The sequence below is a fragment of the Asparagus officinalis genome, chromosome 7 (genome assembly GCF_001876935.1).
Source record: "Asparagus officinalis chromosome 7, Aspof.V1, whole genome shotgun sequence".
NCBI classification, from domain to species: domain Eukaryota; kingdom Viridiplantae; phylum Streptophyta; class Magnoliopsida; order Asparagales; family Asparagaceae; genus Asparagus; species Asparagus officinalis.
In genome coordinates this window covers 91,348,874-91,369,973 of record NC_033800.1, presented here as the reverse complement: position 1 = coordinate 91,369,973, position 21,100 = coordinate 91,348,874, and the positions used below count along the sequence as shown (strand labels likewise).

General features: G+C 37.3%; 2 protein-coding genes across 2 annotated transcripts; one reads left to right on the top strand and one right to left on the bottom strand.

Annotated features, from left to right (window-relative positions):
* LOC109848683 (cytochrome c oxidase subunit 6b-1-like) lies at positions 2,442–14,680 on the top strand. The gene is made up of 5 exons (XM_020418315.1): positions 2,442–2,585; positions 3,853–4,095; positions 4,213–4,295; positions 4,412–4,493; positions 14,304–14,680. Exons 1-5 carry the CDS (start codon positions 2,544–2,546, stop codon positions 14,355–14,357), a joined length of 504 nt encoding a protein of 167 aa, XP_020273904.1. The 5' UTR covers positions 2,442–2,543; the 3' UTR covers positions 14,358–14,680.
* Positions 14,914–16,129, bottom strand: LOC109851028 (cingulin-like protein 1). The gene has a single exon (XM_020421132.1). It carries the CDS (start codon positions 16,093–16,095, stop codon positions 15,037–15,039), a length of 1,059 nt encoding a protein of 352 aa, XP_020276721.1. The 5' UTR covers positions 16,096–16,129; the 3' UTR covers positions 14,914–15,036.

The following is a 21,100-nucleotide window of genomic DNA, read 5'->3' as shown; positions in this document are numbered from 1 at the left end:
CTTGAACTACGTCCATCACATTCAAACAAACAATATTTACATTTCTCTATCTTGATTTTTATTTCAACTTCTTTTCTCTCGACAATTTTCTTTTCAACTTTATCAATTTCTCAAAGTCTAACCATATATCAAAAGTTAATCCCCCCATTTTTCTCAGGTTTTCCCTCTGTTTTATTAAAAGACTCTTCTACTACGGGTCCAATGATCGGTTCAATAGGGGGTTCGACTGTGGGTTCTTCGTTAGAAGCTTGAATTGATGAATTAGACGACATGATTCTAATACCTATTCATTGGAATTTATAAACTTAATCAAAAAATATATAATGATGTAAATTACAATCATATATGTAACTAATAACAATTAGGACTAATAGGTTAGGGATTTTTATCAAATAAATTAGGGTTTTCAATTCAGTCAACAAATTCTAGAAATTAGGGTTTTTATCAAAAAAAAATAAAAAAATAAAAAAATAAAAATAAATAGGGCTTAGGGTTTTGAATTCACCTTAGTGATATACCAAATTGAGGAGGAGAAGAGGAGGTTGGACGTCGTCGTCACGTCGTCGATGGTCGTCATCGCCTCGATCAAGAGGATGAGGCGGCCGCAGACTTCTTGAAAAGTTGAGCCGCGAAGAGGCGGAGACGGAGGCGGAGGCGGAGCTCGGAGGTGGTGGTGGAGCGGGACGCGGAGGCGGAGGTGGAGCTCGGAGGCGAAGGCGGAGGCGGGTTACGACTTGGAAAGAAGACTAAGAGTTTTTGGTGTGCAGTGTCGACTCTAGTCTTTGGAGTTCTTTTGAGTTGAATTTGGGTCGGGTTGCAGATAACATGAGTATATGTTATGGACCCGACCCAATATAAATATTATACTTAGCCCATTTCAAATATCCGGATATTCAGACCGTATCCGCAAGTTCGACCCGATAACTGTATCCGAAACCGTATCCGGATAAAAAATTTAAACCGTAATCGTATCCAAAACCATATCCGACCAGTTTTATTTTTTTCCTATCATATCCGCTTTCTAAACGGATATGGTTGTGATCGGTCTGGATAAATTCGGACCATTTTGCACCCCTAGTGGGTAGGAGTCTAAGTAGAACTAAGACCCCGTTTGGTACGCGGGAATGGGGTGGAATGGAATGTCATTCTCACTTCTCATTCCCTCATACCAAACAAAACTTGTTTTTAGATGTTGGAATGATCATTCCCATGGAATGGTCATTCCCATGGAATGGTCATTCCCATTTTTGTGGGAATGAGCATTCCAAGTGAGAAGATATGGAATGATCATTCCCATTCAAGGAAGAATCAAATTAGTTAGGTTTTTTTTTCAATTATACCCCTATTAATAATAGGAATCAATTTAAAAATTATGGCTTTTGACTACCTATTCTCATTTTCTCTCATCTACTAATTATATTCGAACAATAGGAATTTTTTGCGGGGGTAGGGATTAAAACTAGTGGTACATATTTTAGTAGCATATTAAAACTAGCGGTACATATTTCATTAGCCTATTATATCACAATTGCTCAACATAGGAGCAACACAATTTAATATAAAAACAGATACAACTGAAACTATATATTATTTACCGATTGAAATTCTTTCATGTTAATATTTTTTTTTGGTCAATCAAATTTTTTTGTTTATTCACCAATGTTTAAAGTCTATTATTTTCACGAGCATATTATATTCTTTTTGAACTTTTGCTATTGTTTTCCCACCATAGAGAACTATATGTACCCATTACGTATATGTTTGATTGTGGTTCATGCACAACAATAAATCTAACTTTTGATTGAAAAATATTTGACCCAATATTTATGAAAAGAGGAAACTCTCGCTGAGAAATTGGCCAAAATATTAAAATTATCAAAACCATATCATGTCTAGACTATATATAGAGGTAGAAGGGCATTATTATAACACATACCTAGATTAATATAACATATGCAGAAATAGTGAGAATTGATTAAAAAATATAAACGAAACATGCACCTGATCGATAACATGCGCATTATATAACACATGCCTAGATTAATATAACATATGCATAAATAAATTTTTTTAGTTAATATCATTAATGTTTATTTTTATCTTATTAAAAATCTATGTTTTTATAAGGGCATTATTAGAAAATGAGATTACATTCTCACTTGTGAACTAGTGATACCAAACGTGGGAATGAGAATTAGATTTTTATTCTAGCTTCATTCTACAAACGCACCCAAATAAGAGAATGAGAATGACCATTCCATTCTCACATACATTCAATTCTATTCTTTCTTCCATTTTATTCTCACTTGACTTCATTCTCACGTATCAAACGACACGTAAAAGCCGCCCCTTGTAGTGTCTGGGTTCAGTTTTGGGTCAAGAAAAACGAAAACCCGACCCTCAGTACCCGATTGCCGAGGTGCTTCTCGTCCATTCTCCCTCTCTAAAATCTCCCAACGAATCTCTCGCCCGTTCTCTCTCTCTCTCTCTCTCTCTCTCTCTCTGCCCTCCGCCGCCGCCGCCTATATTCGAATTCTCCGGCCATGGCGGAATCCGACCAACAGAAAGCGCCATCTCTAGCTGAGGTATCTATTTCTTGCATCATTTTTTTTAACTTCATTCATCTTTTTTTTTCGCGTATAACTTTGTTGCTCAATGAGCTAATCCAATGCTAGCTGCTGAATATATTTATTCGCTGCATCCTGATGCTCGCAGATCTGGCGATTCTGCTATTATTTATTTGCAAAATTATAACTAGATCTAGTCGGAGAGAAAAGCCAGTAGACTTTTAGAGCGCTAAATTGCAATAAATTTTCTTTAAAGCTGTAGAATTTGATGTAATTTATGATGATTATGGTCAAAATTTCCAATTTTGTGATTATGGTGGGTTCTGGGATCCAATTATGTAGTCGGTGGATCCGAATGAATTTGAATTCGTGATAGCAATTTTTACGACCATTGTTGTCTTGGAACTTTCTTGCAAGTAGCACACAAAGTTAACCTGGTAGATATTTGAAGTTCTTCTCTGGTACCCTGTTCATATTTTTCTATAGAAGCTCTTTGCTTATGCCTAGTTTCGGTGTCGAGGCCCAGGATCCTTGCGTAGCTGACTATGCATTTTTACGGAGGTTTGTGTATAATTTAGTAGTTCCCTTAGAGCAATTTCTTACAGAAGTAAGGAAAAACTATGATTATAAAATAACAAGGGTGTTTTATAATTTGCAAAAGGGAAAAAAAGGAGACATGATCATTAGTCTACAGTGTAGTGTAGATGGATGACTACCTTCAGTTTCTTTTTATTTGATGATTGCATTCTGTTTAAAATGGTTTTTTTTTTAATTTACGATCTTATTGCAGTTCAAATAAAGTATCGAGGATTGTAATGATCTCTTTCGTAGAAGCTTATACTTGATATTTATCAATGCGCCATTAATTTTCATCTTCATCGAGCAATCAGTATTCTGTTTTATTTGGTCCCAGCGTGCATGGACATGCTCTTGTGTGATTTACTATTTATATTGTTTTCATTTACTAGCTTCCGAGGTGGGGTGGGAACTCTTGTCTAGCAGATAGGTTTTCAGTTCTAGAATGTGATAATTATCCTACAAAAATTCTTAAAATATATTTCTTTGTTCATGCCTAAAAGTTTTGCTTGTTAGTAGGATGATGTTACAGATTTATTCCTTTAAAGGACTTCAGATTTTCAGTTGTGGTTCTTCCAAATGAATTTCTATATTGTACTTTGTTGCGCCTTAACCCTTGTATGCATGGGTTCTGGTGGGTAACTGGCATTTGTTCTCGTTCAATTTGTTTGATTATTTGTTTAAATTGCTAAGTTAACTCGTCTCACAGGAATGGTCATTACCACAAAATGAGCAAGAGCCAGTGCAGAACGAGGCTCCTATTGAAAAAGCAGCTGAAGATGAGAAGCCAGCTGAAATTGCTTCCGATGCTATTGTTGAGGACAAAGTTGATGAAGGCCCTGCTGCAGAAGAAAATACTCCTGTTGCTGAAGAGAGTAATGAAACTCCTGAGGAAGAAGTGGCAGAGGTGGTAGAATCTGAAGAAGCCACTGAAGAGCAGCCAGAAATAAAGGTTAGATTTTTCTGCAGTTAATCCACTTCTCGTTGAGGAATCAGTAACTTTAGATGTCTGGAGACGGAAAATGCTTTTTTGGCAAACACTTTTAAAATTATTACTTTTGTTATATAGATTGAGACAGCTCCAGCAGATTTTCGTTTCCCGACTACAAATCAGACAAGGCATTGCTTTACTCGCTATGTTGAGTACCACAAGTATTGCCCAACTGTCACACTCTGTAACTTTCGTTCTATTTTGGTACAAAACTTTTCTTCTATTTTGCTGTGTAGCTTGACAGTTTCTTATGGTTAGTACTGGTGTCTGATTTCAGATGCATAGCTGCTAAAGGGGAGGATGCTCCTGAGTGCAATAAGTTTGCAAAATATTATCGTTCACTTTGCCCTGGTGAATGGGTATGGTTTCTTCCTCTATTTCTCGTACATGCAATCCTCAGTTGATTCATTTTAATCTCAGTCTTTCATACTGTTTTCATATTGTAGACACTAAAACAGTTGAAATCGTTGAAAAGAGTTCTACTATCTGGTTTCCTGAGAGCATTATATGCACATAAAGATTTCATATTTAAGAATCTAAATTATCATAATGATAAGAAGAGATATGAAAGGAAATTTCACAAAGGTTCAATTATGTCAAACTAGTATTCACGTGCACCCGATACGTGCATGGCATGATATACACTTCATGCATAATTAAAAAAAATTGTCAGCACCATAATAATTAACATATATGTGTGTATAAAAAATAGTTAAAAAATAATATAAGCGCAAAGGGTATGTGAATTTGAAAGGGGGGTAGTTATGGAGAAGTGGATGGCTTGCTAGTTCTGAAGTAGTGTGGGTGGTTAAGAATTAGGTTGTTGTTTTCCCCAAACTTGTCCCTCTATGAAGTTGTAAATTGTTGAAACTTAGGTGTATAATTTTTAGGATACATTTGGAATTTTGTTAGAGGGGGGCTAACATAGGCGTGGAACATCAAAAAATAGTTTTTCTTAAATGATAGTGATAAGCAGTGGAAAAATGTTGGAAGAACAAGTTAAATCTAGTTTGTACTGTACCTTGCTTTTGAGTTAGACTTCCTGCCAGCTGTTTTATTGGCATGCATATATCTTAACTAACTCGGTTCATGTTTAAAATTATGTTCTTATATCAATTCTTTTCATAACCACCATCTTGAGATACTTATTTTCAGTCATTTATGTATCAGTGACTATCTAGGAGATTGTAAACTAAGTGTAGGGAAGATGTTTTGTTATAGAAAATGAGATTTACTAAACCACTTTGTACAAAGATAATAAATGTTCTGTAGTAATATGTAGATTTTTTTTGTTATTCTATTATCAGAATTGCATCTGGCATATATTTATATCCACATATTTTTGCACTCTGTGGGTATGCATTTACCTTTACAATTTCTTTTTATCATAAAGATTAACACAATATAGCATATAAATGCACTTTATATATTTTGCTGTTGTTATGCCCGAGATAGTTTTAAAGAATTTTGTGTCCTGAATCCGCATCCCTTGTGCGGGACAATGCTTCTTAGATTGGAACCATGCTGCTGGGCTAAAAATGAGGATAAGCTGAAGTGGAGGATCCTTGATGTTTAGTTCATCTTTGTCACAACACCTTTTGGAGTTATGGATGTAATAGATAAAAACTCCTTTGGATCTTTTATGCATTTGGGCTGTAAATTTTTTAGGCGATAAAATATAGATGATGTATGGTTAAATTATTTGAAACCAGAATCAAATTTGAGTTCATGCTTATGGGATAAGCTTCATAAGGAACATAATTGCTTACTGCTTAGCATACCAGACCAGATCAATGCCTAATTGTCCCAATAGAACTTGACAAATAACTTCATAATGAATCAAAGCTGCAGAAATTTAGGTTTAAGAACCCGCAATTGGATAAAACAACTGTAAAAAAAAGAAACAAAACAAAAAGACCCCAAAAAAGTGGGGAAATGGATCTTGGGGAGCTATAAGAATTTAGGTTAAAGGGGAAAATCAGCAGGTGATCTATGATTATGGAGCAAGATTGTTCCAAATGAAGTCTTTAGCCCATAAAGTTCCTGTTGTTTCGTACTGAGATCATGAACTGCTTTTCCCTGCTTTTTCCATCTCCACTAGCTTCAGGTTCAAGCAGAACTCTAGGCGAGGAAGAAATAAGGAGAAAAGAGGAGTGTTTGGAGTTCAAACTAGAGTTTCGATTAATTTTTTTTCTTCCGATTTTTGCCATTAAGACAAATACTTTTAATAATAGCCATGGGGTCAGTTTGTTAGCAGTGGGACTCATAATAGACTTCGACTATTACATTTTTGCATTTAAGTCTCCCTAAACTAGCAAATTGCAAAATAAAAGGAAAATTGATACATAGCGCAAGACCAATAGAAACTGATGATTACTTTCTTTGTTTCCTGTTAACTCCTACTAACCTGCATTAATATCAGATGCTTAGTCGCCCCCATTGCTTCCCTTCCAAAACTCTTTACGTCCATAATTAATTGATTGAACTTTCCTGCCAACCCTCTAGCCGAAGGGTTCTCTCTCAGGTATGAGATGAGGATTACTGCTGAGCTGAGTGTGACAAACTTTAAAGGCTCAGAGTGGCACTGACAAGGGTGAAAAGTGGGGAACCTCTTCACTAGGTCCTAATATTTCTAGCCTGTTGCTTCGTCCACTGGTGACTGTTTTCACTTGATCAAGACACGAGCCACCAATGTCATCTTCACTAGGATGATACTTCTGTCTAAATTAGCTTCATGTTCATTCACCGTCTCTTCTTGGTATGTAGGCAGGTGCACTTGCATAACCACCTAAAACCCACCTTCTTAAGCTGGGAGACATGGCAGCTTGGGTGGATGGATGCTTGAAGAGGGAGAACTAATCTATGAGCCCCTTGCCAATTATCTCCAAATCTTTATAAGGACCATAGTAGTTTGTGAGACTGCATGTGGTTTATGGGCTGAATCTTGCTTTATGGTTGTAATCTCGCTTATCCCTGGTCCCTAATCTGGAACACTCTATGTGACTTGTGCTCATTGACAAATTTCTTCAGTCTATAGATTTGTGCAAGATATTCTCCATAAACTGTATTGCTATTTCTGTGGAAAATGGGGTTTCTTCCAAAGCTTAGAGTCTTAGACTCTTGGAGACATGGGCATGTAGCTCAATGTAGTTAGAGTATGCTGTGTAGGGTTTTCTCTATATACGAGTGCAAAGGGGTGGATATAATAGAGATCATCCAAGTGGTGTTGTACCAAAATTCAGCCAAGCTCAACCACTTGGCCCACTTCTTTAGCTTGTGGCAGCAAAGAACATTTCAAATACCACTCCAAACACTTGGTATTTTCTGATTGCGAATCTGTTTTAGGGTGAATAGACTGTTAGCTTATGCATACTTTCCTGCAATTTGAGCAACTCCCTCAAAATGAGCTGGTAAATTTAGGATATTTATCACTCACTCCTGACTTGGGGTGGGGGAGATGGCAGATTGGGTGGATGGATCCTTGAAGAGGGAGAGCTAATCTATGAGCCCTTACCAATTATTTCCAAAACTTCACGAGGACCATAGTATTTTGTGAGACTTCATGTGGTTTATGAGCTGAATCATGCTTTAGGGTTGTCATCTCAATAATCCTTGGTCCTTAATATGGAACTCTCTGTGTGATTTGTGCTCATTGACAAATTTCTTTAGTCTATAGATTTGTGCAAGATATTCTCCATAAATTGTACTGCTATTTCTGTGGAATATGGGGTTTCTTCCAAAGCTTAGACTCTTGGAGGCATGGACACGTACCTCAATGTGGTTAGAGTATGCTGAACGGACATCTCAAATACCCCTTCAAATACTTCGTCTTTTCTGATTGACTATCTCTTTTAGGGTGAATAGACTGTTAGTTTGCGCATACTTTCTTGCAATTTGAGCAACTCTCCAAACATGAGAAGGTAAATTTAGGATATTTATCTCTCACTTCTGACTTGGGCATTCTATGCAAGTTGTACACCCATCAGAGAAGATTTGTGCGATCGTGCTGAGTATAGGTGAGAGAGGAGAAATATGCAATTCTTATAGAGTCTATCCACTAAGTAACCAATAGGAACTTTGTTATTGTGAAAGACAAAACAAAACGAGAAGTAGAGGAAAAGACCTCTCAAAATAAGAAGCTCAACGCTCTTCAAGGACATTGGAAAAGCCTCTACAATTCAAAGATGTAGTAGTCAAAAACCGACATAACACCGGTTTACCGGAGAAAAACTACACAGTAATCAATAATCTCTGGAAAAAACTCCAAGAAATAAGAGTTTCCGCTCCAGACACTAATGCTTGTCTTTCGGTATCAGAAAAGATCAAGGAAAAAATCGAAAGATTCAAAAACTTAAAAAAGGGTACTACTGATGCATAAACATTATGAAAAATCTCATGAATCAATCAAACTTGACCATATCAACGACACTGAAGACTCAAAAAGAAAATGAAAAACTCTTTAGGATTAAGTTAGGATATTTAAGAATGATTATTGAAGAAATCGAGAAGATTTGTCAGCAACTAAAATAGATGCTTTCATCGAACTAGTCAACTATTTTAAATTTGATATCTCCAAATCAAATACAACAAAAATTAAAAGACATGTTCGACAACTATTAGAGAAACCTAATCGATGATCAGGCAATGCTATCCTTTTTTGAAACCCTGAGACAATGGTATAAGCTCATTGTTCAAATCAGCGTTACAGGTTATGTTGAATTAATATGACCGATCACAGGTACTGCCAGTTTTCAGCTTATACACGCTCACAAAGAACACATTTGAAAGGGCCTAGTACATAAATTATATATTGATAAAACTATATACGATGAGTGTAAGTTATTCATTCCTGAAACATGTAGTCAGGCACTTGAAGTAGGAAAATTTTAAAGTTTTTGAGTTCACCATATGGTCCACATGGGAAAAACGCAATCTATTTGAATTCTATCATTCTTATCAAATTTGGAGGATAGATCTCTTAACAAGAAAACCACACTTCAGACATATTCCCTTCATTGAAAAGGAAGGTAGTCTTGAAGAGGAAAAAGAATTGGCAACAATCGAATTCTTTGAAAAACTACATTATAATAATGGGAAGATGATAATATAAGATCATATCATTTTTTATTTCACTAAATTGGTCTTCAAAGAAAAGGAACTGCAGGAAGAATTTGAAGAAATCATGATCTTAGGTCCAGTAGCTCGCTAAGCGAAGGAGCAATATGAGCTTATGATGAGCACATGAGAGATTACTTCTCCTGTACGATCTTTTGATCAAGATATAGCTTCAGAAATTGACTAAGAAATATGGTGGGATCTATTCGCCTCAAGAAAGAAGAACACCAAAGGAAAATTTTGGACCCGAGAAGAATCACCACTCTTCCAAAAAGATACTTTATTATAGCCTCTTTAATAAAGCTATTTCTATAAAGTTACTTTTGTAAAGTTACTTTATTAAAGTTAATTTTGGAAATTTTACTTTAAAGATTCACAAGTGTTTCACGAAATCATTTCTTCGTCTATGAAAAGGGGAGCTAGAATTTGTAAGGGGCATCGAAAAATCAGAAAGAATATTATAAAAAAAAAATAGTAAGTGTCCTACAAGTTTGTGAACAGTGTTTGTTTGTGAGAAGTCTCTGTAAGTGTTTGTTTGTGAGAAGTGTTTTTAAGTTTTCCAAATAAGATAATTCGAGGGAAAAATCAAGAAAAGAAAAATATACTATTACACCATGAACTTCAAAGAAGTCATGTAAATATTTCATATGCCAAGAAGTTGGCCAGTATGCTAATAAATATCCTAAAAATAAAAATACAAATGAAATAGCTATAGAGGACTATATATCTGAATTTGGGTTGAATCTCATAGAGATAAACCAAGTCCAAATAGATTTTGACAATTTATATGAATTAATATAGGAATCAGACACAGAGAGTGAAGAGGATTATGAATATCTTCAAATTTTTATGATGAATAAAAAAACTAGTATATCAGTAGAGGATATAGATCTTCTGAAATTGATATACATAACTTCCAAGGAGACAAATTCTCTGTTTCAGATGAGGATATAAAATGACTAAAATTAGCCATTCCTAAACCTCATAGAAATGATTATAGGAAAATGAGTATTTTTTTGAAGTAAAAAATAGGGCAAAAAAGGCCTACTTCATATATATATATATATATATATATATATATATATATATATATATATATATATATATATATATATATAATATATATATATGATAGATATATAATATTATAATAACGATAAACAATCAGCCCACAAAAAAAAATGAGCTTGCTTCTTCGAAAGAGTAAGCGCATTAGCAAGCTGCAGTTAGGGGGGGGGGGGGGGCTTAAGAAAGCATTGTCAACACTATAAGTCACTAAACACATCTGAAAAGATAACTAAATATTGTAGGGTAGCCTAACACCATACAAATCACTAATCAAAGGATTAAGGATCAGCTCCAATATTTCTCTCTCGAGTGCATTCAATATAGCAATACCAGTGGAGGATAGAGGATGCTTGATACCGCAATTAGAAGCAATAGTAGCCAACTCCTTTGAACTGAGACTATTGATAGGTAAATAAGTAGTTGAGTTAGAATTATATCGCTTGGAGTGAAAGATCTCCTAGAAAAAGAAAAATGCTTTAGATGAGTCCTATGACTTAAAAGAGACCCTTTACTTGGATGTTTCTTATTTGTCTAGCGTATTTTGATACTAAATCGTAGAGGACCAGAAGATTGAGAAGTGCTATCTTCTTTGCATGGACTTGCCTCCTTTTAAGTTGGTGTTTTTGTTACTAAACCCTAGAGAACCTGAATATTGGGTGGTGTTTTCATCCGAATTGAGAGGACCTTGATCGTCTGTCTCCTTACTAACTTCAGCACAATGATTGTAAGAGGTTTTAGCAGAGCCGTAATCTACTAACTCTAAGTCGATCCCGATAGAACTAGCTGCAACCGACTAATGCAAAGTGGGAGGGACTTGTTGAAGCTGGCATATGAAATATTTACATGACTTCTTTGAAGTTCGAAGATTTACATTATATTTTTCTTTTCTTAAGTTCTCCTCTTTTCTGAATTGTCTTGTTTAGAAAACCTATACACTTCTCACAACAAACACTTACAGACTTTTCAAAAACATTATTTATAGAGACTTTTTACAAACAAACACTACTTGCAAATTACAGGACACTCTTAACTCTGGCCTCCCCTTTATATAGACGAAAAACGATTTTGTGAAGCATCTAAGAATCTTTAAAGTAATTTTACAAAAGTAGCTTTAATAAAGTAACTTTTTAAAAGTAACTTTATAAAAGTACCTTTATTAAAGATGCTTTAAAAAAATATTTTTTTAGAAGAGTGACAATTTTTCTCGTGTCTAAATTTTTTCTTTGGTGCTTTTTTTGTCTTTAAGGGCGAATAGGTGCCACCATGTTTCTTAGTCGGTTTCTAGAGCTGTATCTTGATCAAATGATCGTACGGGAAAAGTACTTGCTCATGTGCTCATCAGAAGCTTATATTGCTCCTTTGCTTGGCGGGCTACTGGTCCTAAGACTATGGTTTCTTCAAATTCTTCCTATAGTTCCTTTTCTTTGAAGACTAAATTAGGGAGATAAATGATAATATGATTTTTTATTATCATCTTCTCATTATTATAATATAGTTCTTCAAATAATTTGATTGCTGCCAATTCTTTTTCCTCTTCAAGATCGTATTCCTTTTAATTAAAGGGAATATGTCTAAAGTGTGGTTCTCTTGTTAAGAGATCTATCCTTTAAATTTGATAAGAAGGATAGAAATCAAATAGATTGCGTTCTTCCTATATGGACTATATGGTGAACTCAAAAACTCTCTGAAATTTTCTTGTTTCTTTGAGTGCTTGACTACATATTTTAGGAATGAAGGACTTATACTCTTTGGGTCTAGTTTTGTTAAAATATAATTAATGTATTAGGTCATTTTGAATGTGTTCCTTATGAACAGGTATAAGCTCAAAATTGGCTAGTTTTAATTGTCAGTCATATTGATTCAATATAATTTATGACACCGATTTGAGCAACAAACTTATCCTGTCGTCTTTTAGCTGTTCAAAAGAAGATAGCATTGTCTGATCATTGATCAAGTTTCTCTGACAGCTGTCGAACATCTTTTAATTTTCGTTGTGTTTGATATTTGAAGATATCAAACTTAAAATAATTAACTAGCTTGACGAAGACATCTATGTTAGTTACTGTCAAATCTTTGATCTCGATTTTCTCAAGGATCGTTATTAAATCTCTTGAGCTCAATTGCGAAGAACTTTTCATTTGCTCTTTTGAGTCTTTGGTGTCATTGAGGTCAAGGTTGATTGACTCATGAGATTTTTCTCAATGTTTATGCATCCGTGCTACCATTTTTTAAGGTCCTGAATTTTTCGACTCTTTCTTAATGACATTTTCTAATGCCGAATGCAAGTATTAGTATCTGGAGCGAAAACTCTCATTTCCTAGAGTTTCTTCTAGAGGTTGTTGATTGCTGTGTAGTCTTCCTCCGATAAACTAGTGTTGTACTAGTTTTTGACTATATCTTTAAATTGCAGAGGGTTTTTCTAATGTCATTGAGGAGCATTGAGCTTCTTGTTTTGAGAGGTCTTTTCATCTGCTTCTCGCTTTGTTTTGTCTTTTATGGTAACAAAGTCGCTGTTGGTTGCCTCCTTTTTTGTGAAGATTTCTTTCATGTTTGATGCACCTGATACCATAAGGACAGTCATAGATTTTGTTAGATATTGTTATTATTTTAAAATACTCTGCTAATTGATGAGTATATTTTTGTTTTGCAGATGGCTCGTCTAGATTTATTAAAAAGCTCATCCATCGCATTACTTCATTGTATCCATCAATAAGCATTTTTTTAAAGGTTGGTAAGGAATGGGACAATAATTTCAATGTCCTGTTCCTTATTATCCATATTAAAATGCTTAGTGATGATTTGAGCCATTTGAGAATGTGGGGATATTTCATTCATACCTATTTCCTTTACCTGAGATTGAGGGGGAATAACTGCTTTATGTTTATCACGATTTTTGCTAGTTGAAGAACTAGCCATGCCTGGAAAGAAAGTCAACACTAATATTAATGAATCAATGAATATATCAAACAGTATAAATATAGCTCTCTAATTCCATCTACCATCTTATTCTGCATACATTTTTCTCAATTAATGAATTAGTGTTTTTTAAGAAATTGTGCAACAGCTTGATTATCTGTTCAATGATGAACTCATATGATAATAGATATATTTTAAAGAAATTAATAGTATTTTAAATAGCTAATAATTCATTATTATATGTAGCATAATTTTTCTTTGGTCCCTTAAATTTTACAGAGCAATATACACATATTTCAGGGTCTAATTGATTGACATTTGCCTTGAACCAGGCTCTGATAGTAGGAGTGTTCAGGTTTTCCCCTCTGCTTTGTTGTCACGCATTAAAACAAACTTTTGCACCTCCTTCATTCTTTATAATAGAATGATCTTTTCAACCCGTGTAGGTCTAAGCCGTTCATGAAAGCCCAGAAACTGTTGTATTGGGCCGCTCCTGCAGCAGGATTTGCTTGATATGATCGTCCTGTCCGCTTAATTTTCATCATCTTGACCTTATAGTAGTATAAACCCCCGCCCCATCTGGAACTTTTACTCATCCAGGTATCCTTGCACCTTTTAGAATCTAATTTTTGGAAATATGGATCATCAGACACCATTATGTAATAGCTTGCACCCAATCCCTCTGAACCACTGATACTGAACATTATCGGCTCCTGAGCAACCTCATCCGTTCTGTCTCTCCTTTTCTAAAAAGTCCATCTACCGCTCTATTTAACCTTTTTAGCTTATACTTAATCTTGCATTCAAAACCGCGCAGTTGCTAGCCACTTGTTTTGGAACCCCAGTGTTAAGCTTCCGGTCTAATATAGATATTTAGGCATTGGTGATCCGGTCTAATAGACAAGTAAGACTTGACACTCCCTCAATTTGAAAAGGAGATATTAGCTAGAGAAGAATAAACAGTAATTGTTTCACCTACATTAATTTTCTTCTGATGGCGATAATTGTGTGTCTTTGTTAATTTGATTATATTTTCCGAATCTTGGGTAAACACGTGTTCATGTATGCAGGTGGACCGATGGAATGAGCAAAGAGAGAATGGAACCTTCCCTGGTCCTCTGTAGATGGCTACGACAAACAATCATCGGTGAAATCTATCGCCTCACTTTCTGGGCGGTGGAAATTTCATTTTGCAATTTAGAACTGAGAAGAGACATTTGAACGAACCCCTTTGTGGGGAAACTGATCGAATAAATTTTTTTGCTTGTACTAAGTTAAAAGAATATTTTCAGCACATGAAGGAAACTGAAAGGCAACTGTTTCAGGAATTGCAGTTCTTGCTTGACAGCAGCATTAAGATGCTATAATACCAAATTTGGGACTATTTTCTTGAGCAACTGTATCTTGTTGTGTTATCTTATATATATACTAATTTACTTGAAGCATATATCCATTGCTGGAATAGGCAAGTCGTTATGTCATAGTTCATGTGCAAGAATCTCATTAATATGTTAATTGCTGTATTAATGACATTAAACAGTTGAGTATGGAAATAGTTTGAGGATCGTTTGGATACTTACTATTATATTTTTGCTTGCAAACGTTAGGACGCATCTCTACCTTTCGAGGCTGCCTCTATCACAATTCCAAATTATGTTATGAACTTTGATCCCCCCATTGAAATTCAAGATTATGTCAAATTCACAACAAAATAGATACCAAACTACCAATATGTCGCTTGTCACAGCAAACATCATCACAAAATAGATTAGCAGTAAATGAACAGTAACAGCCTGCTGGGAACTACTTGTGAAAGCTTCCCATCCTCAACATGCTTCCAAATAACCGAAAACCTTGCCTTTTCTTCTTCATCGCCATTGGTGAATTCATCTGAAACGTCTCCTGCTCACCGAAACCTCCATTATGCTCTCTTCTCGGGCTCGAAGGAGCGAGCGCATCGAATATAGACCCCTCAAGCAACTTTGCATTCGAGTCCCCTATTGATTTCCATCGTGCGCTCCAGTTATCTGATGGGTACTTCACCAACGGCGGCCTTCCTCCTCCTTCACCGTCAAAAGAATCAAAACCAAATCCAGAGGAATCCATCGACAAATTCAAATCATTTAGTCCACTAAGTTCCTGAGCACTCCTCGTCACCCTAGAGTTCTGTTTGACGGTTTCGAAGTTGTTTTCCTTTTCGGACAGCAAGTTCTTGAGCTGGGCATTCTCGTTGCGTGTTATCTCCAACGCTTCCTTGACAATGCTGGTTTCTTTAATGGCTTGCTTTACGATATCTCTGAGATTCGATATCTCCTGCCTTGTGGCTTTTCTAGCTTCGGTCAGTCTCTTGTTCTCTTTTTTCGTGCATGAAATTTCTTCTTCAGATATCTTAATCCATTGGATTAATCCGTTCTCCTTTGCTCTCCATGTAGCCGATGACTCCTCCATTTCTGCTCGTAATCTCTCGAGCTCTGACTGAGCCTGGAAATAGCTTCTTTTCGCATGATTGGATTCGGCGGTAACCTCTTTGAGGAGGATGGCGAGATCATCCAATGCCTTATTGCTCTTTATTTCAGCAGTTAATGCTCGTTTGAGCTCAGCACGGAGCTTCTGTGTTTCTCTTTGTGGGCTGCCTTTGACTGGGATGGTGGAACGGAGGTGACTGATCTCGAGCTTGGCTTCTTCGAGGGAGATCTTTGTTTGTTCGAGAATTTTGGTTTGAGAGATGAGGGAGTCTAGCATTCTCTCCTCTGATTCTCTGGCCGCCGCAATCTCTGATTGCGCTGCTTGTTTTTCTTGCTTCACTTTTCTTAGCTCTTCCTGAAGAATGATCAGTTGACTCTGCAGTTCAGATATCTCCATCGTTTTATTATCTTAATTGCAAGGGAAAATGAAAAGATTGGAGAGTTAGAAGAGGAGGGGAAAAAAAATATTTTTTTTGTCGTGTTTGTTCATCTATCTGTTGGAACAGAAAGTGGAGGGAAGGGGAAGAGAGAGATCAATTACAAGCAAATGTAGCGGGGGAGAGAGATTGGCGGGAGGTGGAGCTTGGAAAGCCTCACGTCTTTTGGACAAACGGAAATTGTTACGTTGCACACCACATCAACTTGGTACAGTTTAATCCTATTTTTAACCGTCTAATGTATGAGACTTAGTATTAAAATATTATTGCGCTAATAAAGTTAGAATACATGTTATAACTTTGATGGATATTCTTTAATATTAAAATATTACTAACCAATTACAAAACCGATGAGATAACTTTTGTAAAAGCAGCCTTGGTGCCGATTGCTACAATAAGGACTGAGATGTGAAAGCTCCATTCCGATCTATTCAACTAGAACTATATTGTCCCTACTGGGGATGAAGCCAGCCCTTCTAACGTGGCCTCCGCAGACTCTCCTCTGAGATCTCTTCCCTCGGCGCTCTCTTCCTTAGCACCAAATGAAAGGGATCCATCTACTTGATGGGTGTCGACTCAAACTCCAAACTTGATCCGGATTTAGAAGCTAGGCATAATCCTAGTAGCTTTCTTAGAGGCCGAGTTAATAGTTTTCTTGTAAGCTAAGTTGACTTGGTGAGATTGTCAGTGGTGTCTTTAAATGAGACAATCTATTCTAGGTTTTAGAGGTGGAGAGATACAATATTCCAGTGATCAGAGTCTGATAGAGGGTGTAACCGGGTTTAAGGGTATTGTGAGAGAGAGGGTTTCGCAGTCTTTGTCTGGGTAAACGATTGTAATTTGATGGTGATAGATTATTTTTGATCCAGTGTATCTTCCTTGTTGAATGTTTTCCACGTTAAATATTGTGTGACTCTATATACTGCGCTTGATGATTTTCGGGTTTTTGCAAGATCTAAAAATCTCAACAAGTGATATTAGAGCGGGATTCGAGGGTTCATGGATGTTCGAGTGGTGTGCGATTGGTGAAGGCGTCGGCGATGGAGGCGAGGTGATCAACATTGAGTAATCGAGAGAACCAGACACCGTTAGTGGAGGATCTGGAGGGCCTGTAGGCAATCACAATTGGAGCTAGGGTCAAAGGAAAGTTTTTCTTATTAAAGAAGGGTCTAACTCAGTGTGAATCTAGCTGCGGGGGTGGGGGGACGGGGTGGGGGGGGGGATTCGCTGTAGCAACAAACTGTTTCAGGTTGTGTTAGGCAAGTCCAAAGAAGATGTTGGATTGTTTGCCTCGGGTAAAGTCAACAATAGCAAGGAGAAGGCCACGTGAACACTTAATTCACGTGGGGATTGCAAAGATCTAGTGTGCTTTTTTTGTAGGGTTCATGTGTATTTTAAATTCAGATCAGTGGTTGATCGAGGGTTTGGAGGTGAATTTTGAAGATCTAGGAGTCGTTATTAGGATTTTTTTGACATGCTGAGTTTATTTTTATTGTCGATGCTATCAAATTCAATCTCTACAGTGACTAGTTTGAATTTTAATTGTGGTTAGTGGATAATGACTTTTTCAGTCCAAAGTTCGATATTCAGTTATTCAATGGCAAGACAAGTTTTGCAGTATGACAATGTACGGTTCAAGACTTCTTGTGCAGCAGAGTGTTGCTAAGCTTTGAAGGAGAAGAAGACTAAAGGGTTGAAGGATTGTGAATAGAGTTCCATACAAAAGAAGATGGTTAGCACAATTCGTTTAGCACTCGCCTCCAAGTAGCAACGATTCTTCACCAGGAAAATGAGATGGCCTGGCCTTATGTTCATTAGCCATCTGAAACAGCCAACGTCAAGGGAAGTCCGATTCGTCCCGGGCATCTCTTCATCAGCCAACAATCCACCATAGCGATCGGAAAATCAGGGAAAGCACGGGGAGAACACCTAACCCTTATGGATCTACAAGCTTTTCCTCGCTTCCGAGAGGCTCCGTGCTTTCCACTTACACCCTTCGAGCAATCGCAACAAGGGAGTAGATAAATCCGCATCTATTCGGGCTGACATCAAATCAGGATGGTGAATAACCAGCCACGTCATCAAATAAGTATAAGGAAGCTCCGCTTTCGCCGTGGGGATCTTATCAGACGGCACATCTTCTTCTTAGGTAAAAGTAGTAACTACCTGGTGAAGCCCGCGATAAATGTCGGCAACCATCGCCGGAAGAAGGGATATACTTTTCTCGTGGGCTAGCTGGACAGCCGGGAATAATACCTCTATCGACAGGGCATCAGAGGTCTGGTACGACACCACACATTTCTTCAACCAAATCGCGAGGTAGCCGGCCAATAGGGGCATGGGTCTGATGGGCTTCTGTGCGCATCGAAGGAAGGTTCTGGACTTGGTCCCCACATGGAATTTACCCTCAGCACTTGTGTTGGTATAAGAGCGGGCACTAGATCTTTTGATCAACTCATTGATCTCTGAAGGATTTAAAGGCTTCAGCTCGCAAATGACTTCATCAGATTTATCCAGGTTCTTGAATAAATAACTTGAGAATTTCTTTAGGCTTATCTGAGAAGATTTCTTCTTTGCTATCGGGCTGAATCCTGCCAAGGCTATTTGATAATGACATGTAAGCTCCCATAAGGTGTCATATCGAGCAGGCTTGCGAGCCTTGAATTGGTCTAACTCCCGGTTAGAAGGAAAGTACTCTTGGTACGGCAATGTGTCCCATCGGTAATCCAGAGACTTTATGCATCTCGTGGAGGGGTAGTCCTAACTCCCCGTTCCTAGTCAGAAAAGTATTCGTGTCCAGATTATAAAGTTCTACTAGTGCAAAGAAATGGTGAACACTGATCAGCAGCCCATATTTAGTGGCGCAGACAGCTTCATATAATCCACTGACCCTTAAGTAAGCACCCCATCGGTTGAGAACAAAGTTCGTCATCCTGGTCCGCCAGAGCTTATTCGAAGAGTGAGACAAACCGTAACATCTGTGACCACCGACAGGTAACTCCCGTCCTAATAGAGCAAGCCGATTCTTTATAGTACAAGCAGCTGCAGGCAACTCCCCTCGAGGCGGCTCGTCCAATCCCAACACACCGGGATGTAATCCTATAATGTGGGTCCTACTACTTGAGCCTAGGAGCGCTTGACTGGTGACATATCTGCAGTGAACATTAGTATGTTCCTCTATCAGGTTCCATGACATCTCTCGTGTTACTGCTTGTCTCTGCAATTCGATCAGTGGGTGATGACGAGGGATTGTAGGAAGGTATAAACAGCCTATTATATCCCTATATAACCACAACTCATCTTTGAGGGATACAACGATTGGATCTTCAACGAAATTGCCAAATAAATAATCTATCTTCCTTGGAGGCCGGGTGGAACCCTCATTATCTACAAATGGCATGTCGGTAATTAGCTAATGCAAAATACGATGATGTCCCTCTCGCACCAATCGAGAGAATTCCTCAGGAATGTCCGAAGCAAATTGAGGAGTTGGCGGGATTAACGTTGGATCATCGGCATTAGCATAATGCTCACCCCTACAACCATCTACCTTGAAAGGCGAGAACGCATCTGAAGGGAATTCAACTGAAATGAATAACTTGTATTTCTTAAACATGGTTGCAAGAATGTGTTAAGGCAATACAAGACGTTGAACTCATCTCACGAGTCCGTGAGATAGAGTCATTACCTTGTAATTGGCGAGATAGTTTCAACCATATCATGTACACGTAGGATAATGTATATTGTAGCGCAAATAGCATAACGATATACCCCATCCTACAAAATGTGATACAGCAGAAAATCACCCTAAATTGATAAAAACACATTTTTACCAAGCAAAACACATCTGTGAAGCATCAACCCTCACGAAGGAGGATGTCAGCTCTTCCCAATTGCCTCACCAAGGAGAACAAAGTGGGGATATAATACATAACATATTCATATGAATTTCTAAGCATAAAAAGGAAAGGTGCTCATTAACTAGGCGAGATGATTTAAACTGCATTATACACACGAAGCACGATGTACATTGTCACATGAATAATATGACAATATACCCGTCCTCCGGAGTATAATACAGCAGGAAATCAATCCAATTTGATTAAGACGCATTTTGACTAAGCAAAACACATCTGTGAAGCGTCAACCCTCACGAAGGAGGATGTCAGCTCTTCCCAATTACCTCACCAAAGAGAACAAAGCGGGGATGCAATATGCAATATGATATGCCAATATTAATTTCACAAGCAAAAAATTATAAAAGTTTACCTACGAAAGACAAAGGCTCCCTCTCAGGCGATTCAGTGGCCGAGCGACCCATCGGGATACGTGAATTCCTCGTCGACATAGCTAATCTGCAATGGAAGACAACAGTTCAGTTATACAGAGGACCGAGAAGCACAAAAAGGGAAATCGTGAATTTTAATCGAAATTCTATAACAATAGGATTTTCCAGTTAAAGGTCCAATTAAACCTACATGATATTCCTAATTCAAATTAGAATGAGGGGAATTAAGCAAGCCAAGGATCTCGGTTATGTCCCTCACACGACTAAGTCAAAAGCTTCAATCGATGTTTAAGGATAGAACTAAAGGATGGATGTAAGATAAACACCTCATGCATAATCATAAGCAAAGGGTTTCGGTTTTTCCGCAAGTTCACTAAGTCATCCAAAATGGGAGGGTGACATGCACACAAATTCAAGTCACACGTACAACCGAACAAGGGAACATGACATGCACACCAAATTTAGTTCTCGTGCACACTAGAAATCTAAACCAAATGACCGTTTGCAATCAAGCCAAACACCTCAGAAATTCGATTCAAGCCCTACATACAATTGAGCTTCAGTATATGTACACAACCAAAATCAAGCGAAAGAGTTTAGTCCTCATACACAATTCATGCTAAGGGATCAAATCAATATGTCGATCCTCAACCAAACAGCAAATAACAACAAGTTGA